This window comes from Octopus bimaculoides, chromosome 8 (genome assembly GCF_046866305.1).
Source record: "Octopus bimaculoides isolate indiv1 chromosome 8, ASM4686630v1, whole genome shotgun sequence".
Classification (NCBI taxonomy): Eukaryota; Metazoa; Mollusca; class Cephalopoda; order Octopoda; family Octopodidae; genus Octopus; species Octopus bimaculoides.
In genome coordinates, this window is record NC_142935.1 from 22088897 (window position 1) to 22109408 (window position 20512).

Below are 20512 nucleotides of genomic sequence, written 5' to 3' on the forward strand. Positions count from 1 at the left end.
CCGCCAAGGTCGACTTTGCCTTTCATCCTTTCAGGGTCGATAAATAAAGTACCAGTTACGCACCGGGGTCAATGTAATTGACTTAATCTCTTTGTCTGTCCTTGTTTGTCCCCTCTATGTTTAGCCCCCTGCGGGGCAATAAAGAAATAAATGTTGTTGTTTAACCCAAGTTAGCCTTCATAGAGAAAATCTATAAGCAAAGATATTTCTTTTATGTTATATAAATTGTCTTTCATCAGACACTAAACAATGGATACAAAGAGGACTTGGCTGTTATTTCCAGCAGGTCAAATGATTACATAAGGAAGTTCCTAAATACACCTGTCAAGAAGTGTTTAAATTCAGCATTATCTACCTGTATTGCAAATTAGAAAAAAAGCCTCATATTAGGCACAAAACCGAGATATAAAGTTCACTAATTTACGGAAGAAAAACCAAACAGTGTCAGCTATCCATAGAATTTCTACATGCAGGTTAACCCTCCTCTGCTGTTTATCATTGCTTTGTCTCTCTCTCTCTCTCTCTCACACACATACACACATTTATCTCTTTTTATCTCGAACATGCTCACATTTGAGTCCCTTTCTCTCTCTCTTGCTTACATATATCTCTCTCTTTTCCACACACACACACACACACACACACAAGACATGCAGAAACACACAAAATACACACACATGTATTACAATACATACACACACACACACACACACACACACACACTACATAAAAAAACAAAAACAAAAACCAAAAAAAAAAGTGGGTAGAAAATCTGAAATGCGACTTAATAATTACATTTCAGCATAAGCAAGTGGACATTAAGTGGACATCCTGCTGGCCGTTCCATACGGTAACCACGTTCCAGTAAGTGGTAGACTTCAGTGAGATCAGCACCAGGGTAAGGGGACATGCCATAGGTAGCCAGCTCCCATAACAACACACCAAATGCTGAAAACAGAAGGAAACAAGAACAATTTGAAACTGGAAGTAAAAATGACAGTGGTGGTGGTGATGACAGTAATAAATGGTGACCATAGTGATGACAGTGGTGGTGGCAGTAATAAATGGTGAACATAGTGATGACAGTGGTGGTGGCAGTAACAAATGGTGAACATAGTGATGACAGTGGTGGTGGCAGTAATAAATGGTGAACATAGTGATGACAGTGGTGGGCATAGTGGACAGTGATTATTTATCACCTCCACCATAGCAAAGGTGGAGATATTGTTTTCAGTTGTATTTGTTTGTTTGTCCATGGACAAGATATCTGAACATTTGCTGGATTGGTTCGGATGAAACTTTCAGGGATGTTTGGCCTCGTGACTGTCACGAACTGATAAGATTTTAGGATCGATCTGGTACCAGGCAAGAATTCTGGATTATGACAACAGGCACCCTGTTGGTTACAACAAGGGATCCAGTTGATCCGATCAACCAAACAGCCTACTGGTGAAATTAACGTGCAAGTGGCTGAACACCCAACTGACATGTATACCCTTAACGTAGTTCTCAGAGGGTCTCAGTATGACACAGAATTTGACAAGGCTGGCCCTTTAAATTACAGGTACAACTCATTTTTGCTAGCTGAGTGGACTGGAGTAACATGAAATAAAGTGTTTTGCTCAAGGAGACAATGTGCTGCTGGGATTCAAACTCACAACAAACTTATGATCCCGAGCCGAATACACTAACCACTAAGCCACAAGCCTTCTTGACAGATGGTTAGAGATGGGGACAAAGGTGAATGCAGAAATTGGTAAGTAAGGGTGGAGGCATGGTCAATAGTGAATTCTTGGTCTTGCTAAATGAGTAAAATCTGTTTTGCTGAGGAGATCTAATAAGTCTGAAATATGTCCACTGCTTTCAGAGATGACTAAGACCAAATTCACTTCCATGTTTTCCCTTCTTGCAAAAGCTCAATCAATTCATCATACTAGAGTTATTTCCCTTGCTTACTGTTTTCTGAGTTTAACTACTCCCACTCTGAAGAAGTTCTTGTCTACTAATTACATGGATAAACCCCCTTTTTTTTTTGAAAAAATAAGTCCTTATATGTACATATGTGAGATCTTAGCTTATGTGTGTTATTAAGTAGAATGCTGCCCTGAGATATTTTCCTTCAGGTACATAGTCTTTACAGTGTTTGCTGGTGCGATTTAAGGGCAGTTTGGCTATTGAGAGAGAGAGAGAGAGAGAGAGAGAGAGAGAGAGTGAGTGAGTGAGAGAGAGAGAGAGAGAGAGAGAGAGAAGAGAGAGAGAAAGAGAGAGAGAGAGACTCTGTGTGTGTCTGCGCATATGCACTTGAGCAAGTTTCTGGTGAGAGAAATAGAACGTTCAGGATGGTGTTGTCTTGGTGTGATGACCTGATATTTCTCCCACGGTCGTTCTGACTGATTAGCTCTATGGTCAAAGATATCCCAACCATGACCATCATGTACTTCTGCTTCTCACAGGTATTGCATCTAGGGCGACACTGTTAATGCTTCTTCCTTTCTAAAACATTATAGGATAATTAAAGGAGAATTTGGCAACCATTCCTAATAAGTCACTCATAGATAAATACTGCAGAATGAAGATATCTTAACAGATAGAAACAGTCAGCACTCCTCACATTCAATATTGGTAAGGATATTATAGCATAGCAAAAGTATCTGCACAAAATTACCAGATATTACAGTCAGGAATATACAATGTTTTATGGTATGTAACTGCACCTTTTACCAAAACATGTCTCAAGAAATCACCCTGTGTCCTATATGTGAAGTTGGGCCTCTCATAAGTTTTAATGCGTAAAAATCTTATCCTGAATATACGCTGCTGAAATTTGAGCGCATCAAATATTCTTGTGTGTCTTTTATGCCATCAAATATTCTTGTGTGTCTTTTATGCCATCAAATATGAGAACTGGAGTGAATTCAGAAACTCAAATGACATTTCACAACAAGGAATATGATATGAAGGTGGTTACAAGGGAAGGGGGCGTGGTGTTGATAAATCTATTCAATTTTTAATTACTTACCCCAAACGTCAGATTTTGTAGAAAATTTATTATATGCTAAACCCTCTGGAGCTGTCCATTTGATAGGAAACTTAGCTCCAGCATGGGCTGTGTAGGTATCATCTTTCATGAGACGAGCAAGGCCAAAGTCAGCCACTTTCACCAGGTGATTTTCTCCGACCAAACAGTTCCGGGCAGCCAGATCCCTGCAAATGAAACCAAGGAAAAAAAAATTAATTAAGGAACATCAGAACAATGAGGAGGGGTTTATATAGAATAGACCAGCAAGTTCTTTAAATGTTACAATAATGAAATATATATATATATATATATATATATATATATATATATATCTTACCAAGATCAAAAAATAATAAAGATCAAAGGCAGGCCCAGAATGCTGCCTGCTTGAACTACCACTACAGTAGCATAGCTGGGAGGAGTGGGAATGGTCCTCCCCAAGTGATGTTTTTATGGGGGTGGAACTTTTAGGTCTGCTGTATAAGCTGGAGGTGAATGGGTGGAGGGGGGAAACTGAAGGACTACCTAAGGTGGCACACTCTAGCTGCACCAGTCTCAAGTCTTAGTTGGCACTCCGTCGTGTACGACATCGAGAGTTCTAGTTGATCCGATCAATGGAACAGCCTGCTCGTGAAATTAACGTGCAAGTGGCTGAGCACTCCACAGACACGTATACCCTTAACGTAGTTCTCGGGGATATTCAGCGTGACACAGTGTGCAACAAGGTTGACCCTTTGAATTACAGGTACAACAGAAACAGGAAGTAAAAGTGAGAGAAAGTTGTGGTGAAAGAGTACAGCAGGGTTCACCACCATCCCCTGCCAGAGCCTTGTGGAGCTTTAGGTGTTTTCGCTCAATAGGCACTCACAACACCCGGTCTGGGAATCGAAATCGCGATCCTATGACCGCGAGTCCGCTGCCCTGACCACTGGGCCATTGCGCCTCCAGTCTCAAGTCTACTGACCCATTAAACCAGAAACTATCCCAATTTCTGCAGTAGAATAGCTAGGCTGGGAGCCAAGGGGAAGTCTGCCCAGAGCAGCACTTTCATGGGGACAGCTCTTTGGGTCTGCTGTATAAGCCTGTACAGTGAGCAGGACAATCTTGAAGACCATGCCTGGCAGCATACACTCTGGCTATACCACTGTACCTGCACCACTGCTGCCAATACTTTGGCTCCCACCGACACCACCACCTGATACTGAGGTGATTATAATGAAGCTACTCTTTTGCAAGTATCCAGACCAGAGCACTAATCCACCCCCTACTCATATTTTTGGTGGAGACAGTCACTTGCCAATATCGAGGCTGCACATTATCTACATCAGCGGTCCTTAACCAGTGTCCAAACGACCCTTGAGATTCCATATAAGACTTTTTTTTTTTTGTTAAAATCTATCTGCAATAAATTACTCTCTCTTTTACTCTTTTTACTTGTTTCAGTCATTTGACTGTGGCCATGCTGGAGCATCGCCTTTATAATCGAGCAAATCGACCCCAGAGCTTATTCTTTGTAAGCCTAGTACTTATTCTATTGGTCTCTTTTGCCGAACTGCTAAGTTACAGGGACGTAAACACACCACCATCGGTTGTCAAGCGATGCTGAGGGGACAAACAGACACACATACATATATACATATATGATGGTCTTCTTCCAGTTTCCGTCTACCTAATCCATTCACAAGGCTTTGGTCAGCCCGAGACTATAGTAGAAGACACTTGCCCAAGGTGCCACGCAGTGGGACTGAACCCGGGACCATATGGTTGGTAAGCAAGCTACTTACCACACAGCCACTCCTGCGCCTATTGGTTACACTTCTACAATATCCAAAATATTTTATACAATTCTTAATACTTTAGTGATACTTTTTAAGATCAAATGGCTAGGAGGATCCATCCTAGTAGAATAAAAGGGGTTCATGGGTAAAAAAATGAATGAGAAACATTGCTCTACATCCTTCTTGACCAGTCTAGAGGATTCTGCAAAGGTCATGGACACTTCCCTGCATTCCGTCACACACACACACACACACACACACACAAATTCCAAGAAGCTAATTAAATATTTAGATACCTGCCAACTCTTTTATTTACTTATGTTTGTAAATAAATAACCCTAGTTCTTGTCTGGCAGTAAATCTGTCAAATGGTTAACAATTAGAATTGTTACACGTAAGTTTGGGGGGCTTTTAGGTCGTGGCATTCTTGATAGCGTATGGGGTAACCATAAATATAACTAATGTAAACAATGATTACTATTGCTATCTAGTCTACCAAGTTACTATTGCACAGGGTTGGTACCAGCTATGTACAGTAAAATGAATACAGCAACAACTGAACTGGGTTTTTTTTTTTTTTTCCATTTACTAATTTACTGTGAAAGTATGTGGCCTAGTGGTTGGGGTGTTGCATTCACAATCATTAGACCATGAGTTCAATCCCCGGATAGGGCAACATGTTGCGTTCTTGTGCATGACACTTAATTTGTCATTGTTCTGTGGGAGGGGGGAGTGGCAGAATTGTTGGTGTGTCAAGAAGAAATGCTTTACGATATATCTTCCTGCCCTCTAAGTTCTGAGTTCAAATCCTACTTGATGGAGAATGCAACGGGAAGCCACTCCAATATTCATCCCATGTCTAGTCATGGTAGCCAAAGTTCCAGCAATCCATTTAATGATGGCAGGGGAGGGTACAGGCCCACCCAGGTCATATAGAGAGTGCAGGAGAAGGTTCACATGCACAGGATCTGCTCAAGGACAGACTGCCAATTAGAGTAGACTAATTTACTTTATATTCTTTCAGCATGGCCACAATCAAATGACTGGAACAAGTAAAAGAGTATTATTATTATTATTATTATTATTATTATTATTATTAAGGTGGCAAAAGGCGGTGAGCTGGCAGAATCGTTAACACACAGGGTGGAATGCTTACAGGCATTTCATCCGTTTTTATGTTTTGGGTTCAAATTCCACTGAGGCTGACTTTGCCTTTCATACCTTTTAGGGTCGATAAATTAAGTACCAATGTAACACTGGGGTCAATGTAATCAACTATTCCCTTCCCCTAAAATTTCAGGCCCTGTGCCTATAGTAGAAAGGATTATCATTATTATTATTATGGACGACAGTGAGCTGGCAGAATTGTTAGCATGCTGGGCAAAATGCTTAGTGATATTTTGCCCGTTGCTATGTTCTGAGTTCAAATTCCACCAAGGCCGACTTTGCCCTTCATCCTTTCATGATCGATAAATTAAGTACCAGTGGAGTACTGGGTCAATGTAATTGACTTAACCCCTCCCCTCAAATTTCAGGCCTTATGCCTATAATAGAAAGGCCTATTATTATTATTGTTATTATCATTATTATTATTAAGATGGCGAGCTGGCAGAATCGTTTAGCACGCTGGGCAAAATGCTGTTAAGCATTTCGCCCATTGCTATGTTCTGAGTTCAAATTCCACCAAGGTTGACTTTGCCTTTCATCCTTTTGGAGTCGGTAAAAATAAGTCTCAGTTGAAAACTGGGGTCGATTTAATCAACTCATCTCCTTCCCTTGTGGCAAAATTTGAAACCATTACTATTATTGTTGTTATTATTATTATTATTATTATTATTATTATTATTATTATTATTGCAGTTGTTGCTGTTATTAGTGTGCGTGTGTGAGTGTGTGTCCCACATGGAGAAAGTGGACAAAAAAACAAATGATAATGATGGTAGTGGTGATGACAATGACAGTGGTGACGAGAAGATTATGCTGAAAACACAACCGTGATGGTGATGACAGAGATGGAAAGATGGTGGTGGTGGTGAAATCATATTTAGTGTAAAGCCATGTATCACTATATATCATAACACAAACTATTTTGGTAGGCAATTTTATTGTATGGTTTCTAAATAAAATTTATTGCATTCTGGTTGATGACTAATCTGAGACATTGCCACAGCATAATGTAAGCCATCATATTGCATTTAATTTCAATCAAATCACACTGATTCTTATAGCAATCCTAGTTGAATCACTAGAAGTAATTCGACCTTATAGAGAGGATGTTTGATAACACAAAGGAGTACGTGCAGATCTAGTCACTTATTTCAAGTTTTATTAAATAATAATAATAATAATAATAATAATAATAATAATAATAATAATTTCATTTATTTGTCACAAAGATGAGGGGGACAATACAAAGACAGACATAAAATGTAGGGGCTTACATATAATGAAATGATAAAAAAAAAGGAAAGAAAGAAATTAAGTATACACGGTATTGTTGTTGGCACTCCGTCGCTTATGACGTCGAGGGTTCCAGTTGATCTGATCAACGGAACTGCCTGCTCGTGAAATTAACGTGCAAGTGACTGAGCACTCCACAGACACGTCTACCCTTAACGTAGTTCTCGGGGGTATTCAGCGTGACAAAGCTGACCCTTTGAATTACAGGCACAACAGAAACAGGAAGTAAGAGTGAGAGAAAGTGGTGACGAAAGAGTACAGCAGGGTTCGCCACTATCCCCTGCCGGAGTCACGTGGAGCTTTAGGTGTTTTCGCTCAATAAACACTCACAACACCCGGTCTGGGAATCGAAACCGTGATCCTATGACCTCGAGTCCGCTGCCCTAACCACTGGGTCATTGCGCCTCCACTGTATATACATGGTATATACAGAAAAAGAAGGGATATATGCATAGCATACAAAAAGGAAAAAGTGGCAGGGAGGATGATAGAGATGTGGCCCTCCTGATACAGGAAGGTCTCTAGGGATAATTGAAGAACCCAACTGTCTGAGATTTCCCAGAAACCCCAAGAGCCCTCTCCAATTCCTTCTCTCCAACTCATAGGTTTACACTTAGAGAGGTACCATCCACTCTTGCCATTTTTGCAACTTTCACCCACATTTCAATACACTCACTCGAGGACAGCACTCCACTCTCGATTTCCTTTTCAAGTGAAACTTGAAGAAGTCAATGAGAGCTCTACAAAAGAGGAATGTATCTGTCCTCATGCCTTTCAGCTTTGTCCACCAAACAACTTCTTTCACCACAGCCACCAGGCAAAGGAAAACTGCCTTGCCTGCCCGATTGAAGGAGGGTGGCAGTGCAATCATCACTACAGACTCAGTCAACAGACAGATCAGTCCCACACGTGACAGCAGCTGTTCGACATAACCCCACAAGTCAGCAATGCCCAGACACTGAGTGAGGGCATGCAGAACAGTTTCATCACTCTGTATGCAACTCGGACAAGCCCATCTAACAACACATCTGTGCCTGTAGAATTTAATTCAAACCAGTAGCACTGCCAGGTTAAGGACATCTGGAAATTATCCATGATCGTTCCCAACCAGAAAGCCCTCCAGAACAGACTAGCCAGTTCTTTCTCATCAGCACCCAGAGTCTCACTGAGATTGTTGTCACACCTCCCTGCCACTAATCCTCTATAAACTTCTAAAGCAGAACATCCACCGATCCCATTGCCTGACTGGTGGAGGGCTGTGATCTCCTGACGACATTCTAGGTGCCAGGTACCCAGTTTCAGTCATTTCTTCACCCAGGACTGCAGCTCCGTCAAGGAGACAAGCTGTGGAAAGGCGAGCCTCACAAATGGAGCCCACACACGCTCACCATCCAGAAGTTGTGGCAGTTGGCGTAACCTAAGAGCAAGTCTGTCCATTAGGCGCCATGGCATACCTAATCTACCACTCAGATGATGCTGGCAACAGACTGACTACCTGACCATTGGAACGCATCCCTTCCATTAGAATTTAAATGAGAGATGCTCCAGCCTGGTCAAGCAGTAACTAGGACAAGGCACGACAGTAAGGCAATAAATGATAATGGAGACGACATAAGCATTTGCTACCTCTGCCCGACCCTTCAGGGACAGCTTCCTCTCAGCCGATTTCCGGGTAAGACTGGCCACCCTGTTCACCACCTCATCTCAGTTCTTATCAACCTGGATGTCGGGACCAAACCAGACCCCAAGCAGTTTAACTGGTCTGTTGGTCCAGCGTCCGACGATGCCATCTGATGGCATCGTCCTGCGTATCCAAGAGACCAACCACAAACCCACTGATTTTTCAGCATTGATTTTAGCCCCTGCAACCGACTCATATTCCTTTAGGATGGTGTCGACTGTCTCCACTTTAGAGGTGTCTGACACCACGATGGTGACATCGTCTGCAATAAACGAACAAACAGAATGATTTCAAATTTAATTATAGTTCTAATTTCAGTGACAGAATTAGCCAGCCTTATTAGTGTACATATATGTGTATATATTATAGGTGTATGTATGTCATTAAGAATACTGCTCACGCAGAGTATATGGTACTATCATCATCATCATCTTCTCCTTAGGTCAGATGAAATTTGTTGAGGTAGATTTTCTATGGCCAGATGCACTTCCTGTTGCTAACTCTAAACCTTTTTCCAAGTAAGGTAATATTTTTCTCCATGGCCAGACATGTTTCATGGAAGGTTGGGAACAAAGTACACCACTCATTTACGACTATCACATGCTATCAAGGCAAGGAGACTGTGTAATATACACACACACACACACATATGACAAGCTTCTTTCAGTTTCCACCAACCAAATCTACTCACAAGGCTTTGGTTGACTTGGGGTTATAATAGACACTTGCCCAAGGTACCATGCAGTGGGACTGAACTCAAAACCATGTGGTTGGGAAGCAAGCTTGTTACCACACAACCACACTTGTAATATGTATTCTTTTACCAGTTTCAGTCAATGGAGTGTAGCTACGCTGTGACACCATCACCAAGTGTTTTAGTTAATAATATTGGCCCCAGTGCCAAGTCTGGAACTTAGTCTGGAACCTTCTATTATTCCATGTAATACCATTTTATCAGTATTATGCAGTTGTTTAGTCAATATGAAGAATTACCGCTATTTACCAGTGCATTAAGACTTCATTCAGCAATTCAATGGAATATTCTAATGATTGTAGGGTAATTTCTACAGAAACCAGACATCCCCCACCACTTTTTAAAAAAATTTTTCTTTCCTTTTTCTTTTCTTTTTCTGCAAGCACAAATTTTACAATACGGTGGACAGTTATCTTCATTTTGTAAGTCAGCATTTCAAGAAACAGTCTGGAAATACTTCAAATGACCTAGATGGTCTACAGAAGAGAATTACTGGTGTGTAAAGGTCAGAGTAGTTAGTTTGGTAGTGATGGCAGTACAGCAGCAGGATCCAAATTCATAACACAGAAAAGAAATTAAAGGTCATTATTATTCTTTTAGTACTTGGAAATCTTCAACATTGCAAATTTTACTGAATCTATTTGTGCCGAGATATGACAGGACAAATAGATACTCTTTTACTCTTTTATTTGCTTAAGTCATTTGACTGTGGCCATGCTGGAGCACTACCTTTAGTCAAGCAAATTGACCCCGGGACTTATTCTTTTGTAAGCCTAGTACTTATTCTATTGGTATCTTTTTGCCGAACTGCTAAGTTACGGGGGGGGGGGGCGTAAACACACCAGCATCGGTTGTCAAGCGATGTTGGGGTGGGGGTGGGGGGGACAAACATAGACACACACATACATATATATACATATATACAACGGGCTTCTTTCAGTTTCCATCTACCAAATCCACTCACAAGGCTTTGATCGGCCCGAGGCTATAGTAGAAGACACTTTCCCAAGGTGCCACGCAGTGGGTCTGAACCTGGAACCATGTGGTTGGTAAGCAAGCTACTTACCACACAGCCACTCAAAGAACAGACCAAAACAGTAGACCTGTTCTTTTCTTTATGGTAAGCTTACTTATTCCACTTTGTGAACTCAACCTTTTAGTATTTAATCTAGCCATATCTGGCCTAAATGTTCTACCCATTTTATGTCCAAACTGGTTAGATCAGGCCTCTCACACCTACCCTACTATGTCATTCTAAAACTAAACAAACACATCATCGAAATGTCAAAGCTACAAAATAATGCATAAGTAATTTAAATCAATGTGAATAAATAAGCATTACATTTGGAAGAGTAATGTGAATGTTGAAGGGTTGATCAGTATATTACATGCTTTAATATACTAAAACCATTTCCTCCTGAATATGCAGTGCTGAAAATGATAACATGTTTGTGCATCTTATATTGCCATCAAATACAGTAGCTATTTGCTTAACCCCTTGCAGACAGATTTAGTACCGACAGTCTGTGCTGTGTACTGGTATTAGGCCATTCAGTAACTACATAATTTTTCATACAAGTAATTTTACAGTGTATTTACAAATTCTTCTCATTGTGGTATATTTGAAAAAACAGTGCTGTACAGAGCGAAACATCACACTGCTCCCGCACAGTGTTTCAATGCAGTCTGTACCACTTCCTGTCTGCAAGAGGTTGGTTAATTAGAGACACTACAATATGTAAGAATCCTCTGTATTTTAACTTACCGATGGATATAGTTTTTGGCTTCTAGATATGCCATTCCTGACGAAATTTGTGTCGCCATATACATAAGAACTGTTGGTCCAATATCTTCCCTGTTACTACCTCGTAGATAGTCTAGTAAGTTGCCATGGGTCATAAATTCAGTAATGATATAAAACGGTGGTTCCCTCGTACACACACCTGTTGTTAAAAAAGAGATCACAAATAATTGGGAGCCATTAGAAATACAGAAACAATTTGAAGGTGCAGGCATTAACAATATCAAAAAACAAAGGCAGTAAAGATAAGAGAACATAAAGGATTTCCTTAAACAATTGTTTGTCATAACAAATGTAAAACATGTAAAAGATAAAAGATCTTATATTAATGGGTTACGAAAACAGGCCATAGAGAACAACCTCTGATTTTGATCAAATGATGTAATGATATTGAAAGACATGGAAATGTCTGTGAAAAGGTAGAAGACAAAGATTCACTCTTGTAGCTTGAAGGTTGTTGGCACTCCGTTGCTTACGACGTCGAGGGTTCCAGTTGATCTGATCAACGGAACAGCCTGTTCATGAAATTAACGTGCAAGTGGCTGAGCACTCCACAGACACATGTACCCTTAACGTAGTTCTTGGGGGATATTCAGCGTAACACAGTGTGACAAGGCTGACCCTTTGAATTACAGGTACAACAGAAACAGGAAGTAAGAGTGAGAGAAAGTTGTGGTGAAAGAGTACAGCAGGGTTCGCCACCATCCCCTGCCGGAGCCTCGTGGAGCTTTAGGTGTTTTCGCTCAATAAACACTCACAACACCCGGTCTGGGAATCGAAACCGCGATCCTATGACCGCGAGTCTGCTGCCCTAACCATTGGGCCATTGCGCCTCCACGGCTTGAAGGTACCACAGGGAAAAGGGAAGTAACCATGGGAACAGAATAGGTGTCTAGCTGAGCAGGGCTATGATGAAAGAAAGACAAGCTACCAGGACTATGTTTTGTTTTTTTCTTTAAACGTTGTATCTAGGATACATTTTACCTAATATAGCCTTTTGTTTTTAAGATAAAAGGGTCTAATTCAAGGATGATTTGGCTGTTATTTCTAGCAGACAGAATCTAAAAAGACAGAAGCTGAAAACCACATCTAGTAAGCACGTCTGTCTTGAAGACACACATGCATAACAACAACAGCAACAACAACAATCCATTCTACCAAGGTCTGAAATTTCGTGGGAGGGAGCTCTCAACTACAATAATAATAATGATGGTTTCAAATTTTTCCAAAGGGTAGCAATTTTGGGGGCAGGGATGAGTTGATCACATCAAGCCCAGTGTTTCTCTTGGGCTTAATTTATCAACCCCGAAAGGATGAGAGGCAAAGTTGAACTCAGAAGGCAGCAATGGATGAAATACTGCTAAGCATTTCATTCAGTGTGCTAACGGTTCTGCCAGCTCACTGCCTAATAATAATAATGATAATAATGATAGTAATAATAATAATAATAATAATAATCAGCAGATGACAACGTTTCCCTAAAAGAAATGGAAAAACTTTCAAAATACAAAGACCTGGAAATAGAGATAACTCGAATGTGGAATCTAAAAACAGAAACAATTCCTATCATAGTAGGTGCCTTAGGTATAATAAAAAAATATTCAGACAAATACATAACAAAAACACCAGGACTTACAAATATATATAACATACAGAAAATTGCACTACCGGGCACTGCACACATCCTACGCAAAACACTTTCAATACAGTAACCATAAGAGCACCACAGCAAACCACAGCACATACCCAAGACACACAGAGCTGCGCTCGGTAGTAAAGTGAAAGCACATTATAAAAATAAAACTACTGAATAATAATAATAATAATTGAATCTTGGATGCAACACAAATAAAGCAAAACCAAAACATAATGATAATAATGGTCCCTAATTTAGGCACAAGTTCCAACAGTTTTTGGGGCAGGAGGCCAGTTGATACCATTGACCCTAGTATACACACACACACATAACATAGAAATCCAAGCGGTAGACAAGAATATCTTAGCAAGGTCTGCTGACATGCAGGTTTTGTCATATTTGCAGTAGGATGGTACTTGTTCTTGTTATTTAACACCAGGCTCACTCTAAGCAAACAGACCTATCAACTTTCTGTCTATTAGGGATTACATTACACACGTCATATCCTTCTTTATTTAAGATGTTAGTTAGGGTGAGATCTGAAGGGTATCGAGATTGCTATTTCTAGCAAGTTCAGCAACTGCATAGAGACCCTCTCTCTCTCGTTAGTTTGGTACCTATTAATTAACAATGCAGCTCATCAACGAAGCAGCCCACTTCCATCCCAGCATGCAGGTGAATAACTATGATAGCACTGCAGACAAAGATGACACGGAGTTGTGAGATTAGCAATCAAAGAACGAAAAAAATATAATAATAATAATAATAATAATAATAATAATAATGATAATAATAAAAACTCTCTGGAAAAGATTTCTAAGTAAGAACAAACTACTTGTCAAGAAAAACAGCTGTGGAGATGGGAGAGATGAAAAGAGACGAAAGGGAAGGGCAGTAGGAGAACAGTACCCCCTAACTTTCTATACAAACATAGCCAGTGTCGTCGTCGTCGTCATCGTCATCGTCGTCGTCGTCGTCATCGTCATCGTCATCATCATCATCATCATCATCATCATCATCATCACCCGTCATTATATCACTCCTTAAGGTTCCAATGAAATTAATCTAGGAGGAACCTATTACAGACGCTAACTTCCTGCATATGGTTTTAAAAGACAAGACAGAAATATAGAGATATTGAAGGAAAAACAAAAACCTAGCAGCGCAAAGAGGACGAGATTCACTTGAATAATCCCTTATGCAATGACAGAACAATATACAACTAGTACTGCAAAGAAATCATCACCATCATCATCATCATCATTTAACATCCGTTTTCCATGCTAGCATGGGTTGGACCATAGTAGTTGAAGCACTAGTCCTGTGGTAACGATGCGCTTGGCACAATGTCGAAACTGCTACCTAAGAGACTGAAGGATGTTGGGATTGAGACTTGCATCGTCAGCTTACAGAAAAGAGCAATCCTGTATCCTGCAAGAATCCTAAGAAAGACCCTTGAGATTTGAGGAGACATGTCATCACCAAGACTCAAGACTGCTAATAATAATAGCATGTAATAGTTGTTGCTGTTGCAATAATAATAATAATAATAATAATAATAATAATAATAATAATAATAACAACAACAATAATAATAACAACAATATATTATTATTATTACTATTATTATTATCATTATTATTATTGGTGGTGGTGGTGGTGGTGGTGGTGGTAGTAGTAGTAGTAGTAGTAGTAGTAGTATCATTATTGAGTGAGAGAGCAGAGCACATGCCATCAAAGTGACAGAGGGGTACAAATATACGAAGACCAATATATCTATCCTAACTACCCGACCGATAAGGGTACACCAAGCACGTGCATCACAACCAGAATATTTGCTGTAACCCAATTTTCACACCAAGACGAAATATGTACATGTTAAACACTTCCTATCAGTTAAGAGCAGAAGCCACGAGAGCCACTGCCTGGTACTGCATCGGGGCATTTAGTTATTATATTATAATTATTATATGAAATGTGGAGGCGCAATGGCCCAGTGGTTAGGGCAGCGGACTCGCGGTCATAGGATCACGGTTTCGATTCCCAGACCGGGCGTTGTGAGTGTTTATTGAACGAAAACACCTAAAGCTCCACGAGGCTCCGGCAGGGGATGGTGGCGAGCCCTACTGTACTCTTTCACCACAACTTTCTCTCACTCTTATTTCCTGTTTCTGTTGTGCCTGTAATTCAAAGGGTCAGCCTTGTCACATTGTGTCACGCTGAATATCCCTGAGAACTACGTTATGGGTACACATGTCTGTGGAGTGCTCAGCCACTTGCATGTTAATTTCACGAGCAGGTTGTTCCGTTGATAGGATCAACTGGAACCCTCGACGTCGTAAGCGACGGAGTGCCAACAACAACAATTATATGAAATGAATCCAATGTCAACTTTGCCTTTGATCCTTTCGGGGACCGATAAATTAAGTACCGATGAAACACTGGGGTTGCGGTAATTGACTAGACCCCTCCCCCAAAATTTCAGGCCTTGTGCCTTTAGTAGAAGGGATTATTATAATTATCATTATTACTAAGGCAGCAGGTTGGAAGAGTCATTAGCACACCAAGCGAAATGCTTAGCAGTATTTCACCAGTCTCGGTGGTATTTTGTCTCTCTTTACATTCTGAATTCAAATACCTCTGAGATCAACTTCATTTTTCAGCCTTACAGGGTCAATAAAATATTCAGTACAATATTAACCCAGGGCGTCAATATAATTCAACTTGCTGCACTCCTAAAATTGCTGGCCTTATGCCAAAATTTGTAGCAATTATTATCAGTATTATTATTTCCATCTACTAAATGCGCTTGCAAGGCTTTGAACAGCTCAGGGATACAGAAGACACTTGCCTAACGTGCCACATAATGGGACTGAACCCAGAACCAGGTGGTTGAGAAACAAGCTTCTTACCACACAGCCATGCCTGATGATAATTTTAAATGTAATTCTTTTACTGATTTCATTGTTGTTTTTTCTTTGACCCAAAGCCAGAAAATAAAATGATTTTCAGTAAACAACACTGAACATGTACATCAATAACACTTATGTACAATTTCCACAATATTGACTTCACAATTCAGGACACACATTGGTGAAGTTCAAAGGTCACTTTCAGGATATGTGAACTTTCCCAATGTATTTATATAGCAATTATAATAAATCTAACTAATTTTTTTTTAATATATTTCCATGCATCGTAATACTGAAGAAAAGTCAGGACATATTACAAGATATTTTTTCCAGACATAACCTGTAGCTCAGTCTGCATATAATACACAAGTGGGTATTATACAGAAGTAGATACGGTAATTGCATTCTCTTATGTTCAAATGCTGTCTGTAAGTTTAAAAAAGAAATAAGTACCAGAGATTGTACTGGGTCATTTATGACATCAAAAATTTGAGTACAGTACTAATTTAAGAAAGTTCATCATCATCATGATTATTATTGTTGTTGTTGCTGTTGTTAAGGCTGTTGCTGTTGTCTGAGCTGGCAGAAACATTAGCACACCAGGCAAAATGCTTAGCAGTATTTTGTCTGTCTGTACGTTCTGAGTTCAAATTTCACCGAGGTCGACTTTGCTTTTCATCCTTTCAGGGTTGATAAATTAAGTACCAGTTGCATATTGGGGTCGATCTAATCTACTGGCCCCCTCCCCCAAAAGTTTGGGCCTTGTGCCTACAGCAGAAAAGATTATTATTATTGTTATTATTATTATTATTATTATTATTATTATTATTAAGGTTGTGAATTGACAGACACAGCAAAGAACTGAACAAAACGCTTTGCAGTATTTAGTTATGTCCCTTTACATGTGTTCACATCACACCCAGTCTTTTGCCGTTAATCTACCCGGAGTCAGTAAATAAGTACAAGTAGAGAGACAACTAATTTGATTATATCTCTCTGCAAGTTGATAGAATAAGTACCAGTTAAATACTGGGGACAGAAGTGGAGGCTGATATTATCAAATACATATATTTCTCTCTCGCAATATTCATGGCTTTGTGCAGTTGCTAGAAATCATTATCATTACCATCATTATTATTATTAATTACTACCATTATTGTTATTATCGTCTCTTATTAATTACTTAATTACTATCATTAAAATTAATTAAAGCAATAGTAGAGTGAGAGATGATATCAGAAGCAGAAATGCAGTACAGTTTTATCAGAATTTCGAAAATGGTAACAAAAGCAAAATAAAAAAACTAATCCAAAAACAGAAACAAAAAAAAAAAGAACAGACTACCCTCATCTCCAACATTATGTCAAGGAGACCTGGAAGCAGAAGATAGATTCTAAAAGATGCTGGGAACGGGAAAGAAACTGTCTATATAGTCTAGCACAATTAACTGACTTGACATGTCTGAGTTGTGTGGTACACAATGCTATGCTACCTGCAAGATGAATGGTTTTCTACAATAGCTCCATTGAAAAATGCAATTCTCTTAAATCACACGTGTGTGTGAGTGTTTGTGTGTGAAACAGAGTAGATCAGAGAGGAAATAAAACATTTAATCATCCGTTAGCATGGAAACTGATGTTACACATATTTGAATAAATTGAACTGAACGCATTGATGAGAAAAAAAAAAAGAGAAATACTACAGCAAGCATTGAGATGTCGGTTAATCATTGTATTCAGTGGAGTTACTATCAACGGTTATTAAAGATGTAGCAGAAAGGTACTGTGGTGAGAAAGTACATATTAAACTGACTATATTTAGCAGTTATTACTTGGGGGAGGAGGGGGGAATGTCACAAGCTACAATGGTGAGAGTATACAGGCAAAACCAGCCCCGTTTAGCAGTTCCCTGGCATACAAATATAACCAAGGATTATTAGAGATGCAATGAAAATAAGGGGCAGACAGAATACAGTAGGATGGCAGAAGTTACAAAGCAAGAAAGAAATAAGAGGCTATACCTATATCAAACCTCACATCATTATTATTATTGTTATTATTATTATTATTTCATATATGCACAACAGATTAAACTGTTGTAAAAGAAAAATTCCTAATATTAGGCTACAACAAGTAATGTCAGATGCCAAAAAACTTCCAAAGAATCCTAGCTTTCCCTAATAACACTGTTTTTTGAAGCTGCACTAAACTAAGTTTTATGCTTATTTCCTCTATCCATCTGTTCAAATCTTTAGGGATAGTTCCTAATGCACCTATAACTACAGGGACATTGGTGTTGCCTTGGCAGAGGTTTGCGCTCTCTGACTGCTCTTGTTATTATTATAATTAAGAACCGTTAGCATGCCAGACAAAATGCTTAGAGGCATTTCTTCCGGCTTCATATTCTAAGTTCAAATTTCACCAAGGTGAATGAAATAAGTCCCAGTTGAGCATTGGAGTTGATATAATCAACTAGCTCCCTCCCCACTGAAATTTCAGATGTAGTGCCCCTGGCTCCTGTGCAGGTGGCAAGTAAAATACACCATTTTGAGCGTGGCCGTTGCCGGCGACTGGCCTTCGTGCTGGTGGCATGTAAAAGCACCCACTACACTCTTGGAGTGGTTGGTGTTAGGAAGGGAATCCAGCTGTAGAAACTCTGCCAAATCAGATTGGAGCCTGGTGTAGCCATCTGGTTTCACCAGCCCTCAGTCAAATCGTCCAACCTATGTTAGCATGGAAAGCGGACGTTAAACGACAATGATGATGATGATGAGGGCTTGTAGTAGAAAAGATCATTAAAGTCTGAACCAGATTAATAACATTAACCTCGAAACACAGCATCACTATTGCATCAACAATACCAATAACAACAAACCAACAAAGGAGCCTCTATGCTAGAAATAGCAAATAAATATCCCTTAAATCACACTCTAAAAAAGGATGCATTGGATAATGTAATCCTAGATACAGTATGCCTGAAAAAAAAAAAAAAAAAAGATAAGATTGTATTGATGGAATAACTTTGATCAAAGATCTACCTGATCAGGGCTGACTTAGATCTAAACCAGTGGTTCTCAACCATTTTTTGCTTATAGACCCCTTTGCTTCCTATCTTAAACTCAGATGGACACCCATAGCCATTCAATATTTTGGTAATTAAATATTATTAGGAATTGTGCAAAATAAAATATTTTATGTATCGTAGAAGTCTAACAAATTTATTACACATAAATTCTAACAACAAAATCTTATATGGACACCCAGAGGGCCATATGGACCCTGGTTGAGGACCACTGATCAAAACAATGACATCAACAAAGAATAATATGAAGACTGCTTAGTTACCTAATAATTGGACTAAATTTGGATGCTTCATTTCTTTCATGATGGCAGCTTCTTCAAGAAAGTCTTTTAAAGCCATGGTATCTTCCTACAACACAAAACAAACATGAAACAGAATATTAAAATCAAATTCTCACAAATCTTGTTTCATAATAAATTTCTCGGGCAAAAACACTGAAAATTTCAAAGACTGTTTGCATTACAAGTCCACTTTTGAATTATTTTTTTTTAAAGTTACATATAATGTGGGGTAGCCATGTATCTGCTCTATAGTATAACATCTGTGTTTGTCCCTCTGGACTCTCAATGCCTGACATAAAGCCATCACCACTGTTAAATATTAGGCCTTCCCCTTAAACAAGGGAGCTTTTACCTGTTCATTTTCCGTCTTGCAAGTTACTTGGTAACCTCACTGGTGTCCGAGGCATGAAAAAAAGCACCCTGTACATACTATAAAGGAGTTGGAGTTAGGAAGGGCATCCAGCCATAGAAATTATCTCAAAGCTGACATTGGAGTTTGACACAGCACTGCAGCTTGCATGATCCTGTCACACCACCCCACCAATGCCAGCATGAAAAATGGATGCTAAATGATGATGATGATGACGGGAGCTGTACTTGTTTAGCAAATGATTTAATTTGAGGTCATGTGACGAAGCTAAAACAACTACATTTTGAAAGAGTCATCACAGTTATACTCTTACTCTTTTACTTGTTTCAGTCATTTGACTGTGGCCATGCTGGAGCACCGCCTTTAGTCGAGCAAATCGACCCCAGGACTTATTCCTTGTAAGCCTAGTACTTATTCTATCGGTCTCTTTTGCCGAACCGCTAAGTTACGGGGACGTAAGCACACCAGCATCGGTTGTCAAGCAACGTTGGGGGGACAAACACAGACACACAAACATATACACACACATACATATATATATATATATATATATATATATACGACGGGCTTCTTTCAGTTTCCGTCTACCAAATCCACTCACAAGGCTTTGGTTGGCTCAAGGCTATAGTAAAAGACACTTGCCCAAGATGCCACACAGTGGGACTGAACCCGGAACTATGTGGTTTGTAAGCAAGCTACTTACCACACAGCCACTCCTACGCCTATGCAAAGGGCACAT

At 39.6% G+C, this 20512-nt stretch overlaps 1 protein-coding gene across 4 annotated transcripts in view; it reads right to left on the bottom strand.

Annotated features, from left to right (window-relative positions):
• Positions 1 to 20512, bottom strand: part of LOC106872032 (uncharacterized) — a 335806-nt gene that overhangs the window by 11287 nt on the left and 304007 nt on the right. For all 4 annotated transcript variants that reach the window (XM_014918872.3, XM_052969985.2, XM_089356175.1 and 1 more), the window contains exons 6-9: positions 19386 to 19470; positions 11458 to 11635; positions 3020 to 3204; positions 796 to 948 (exon numbers count right to left, since the gene is read on the bottom strand). In XM_014918872.3, the coding sequence (XP_014774358.1) occupies positions 796 to 948; positions 3020 to 3204; positions 11458 to 11635; positions 19386 to 19470 (601 nt within the window). The remainder of the gene's footprint in view (positions 1 to 795; positions 949 to 3019; positions 3205 to 11457; positions 11636 to 19385; positions 19471 to 20512) is intronic.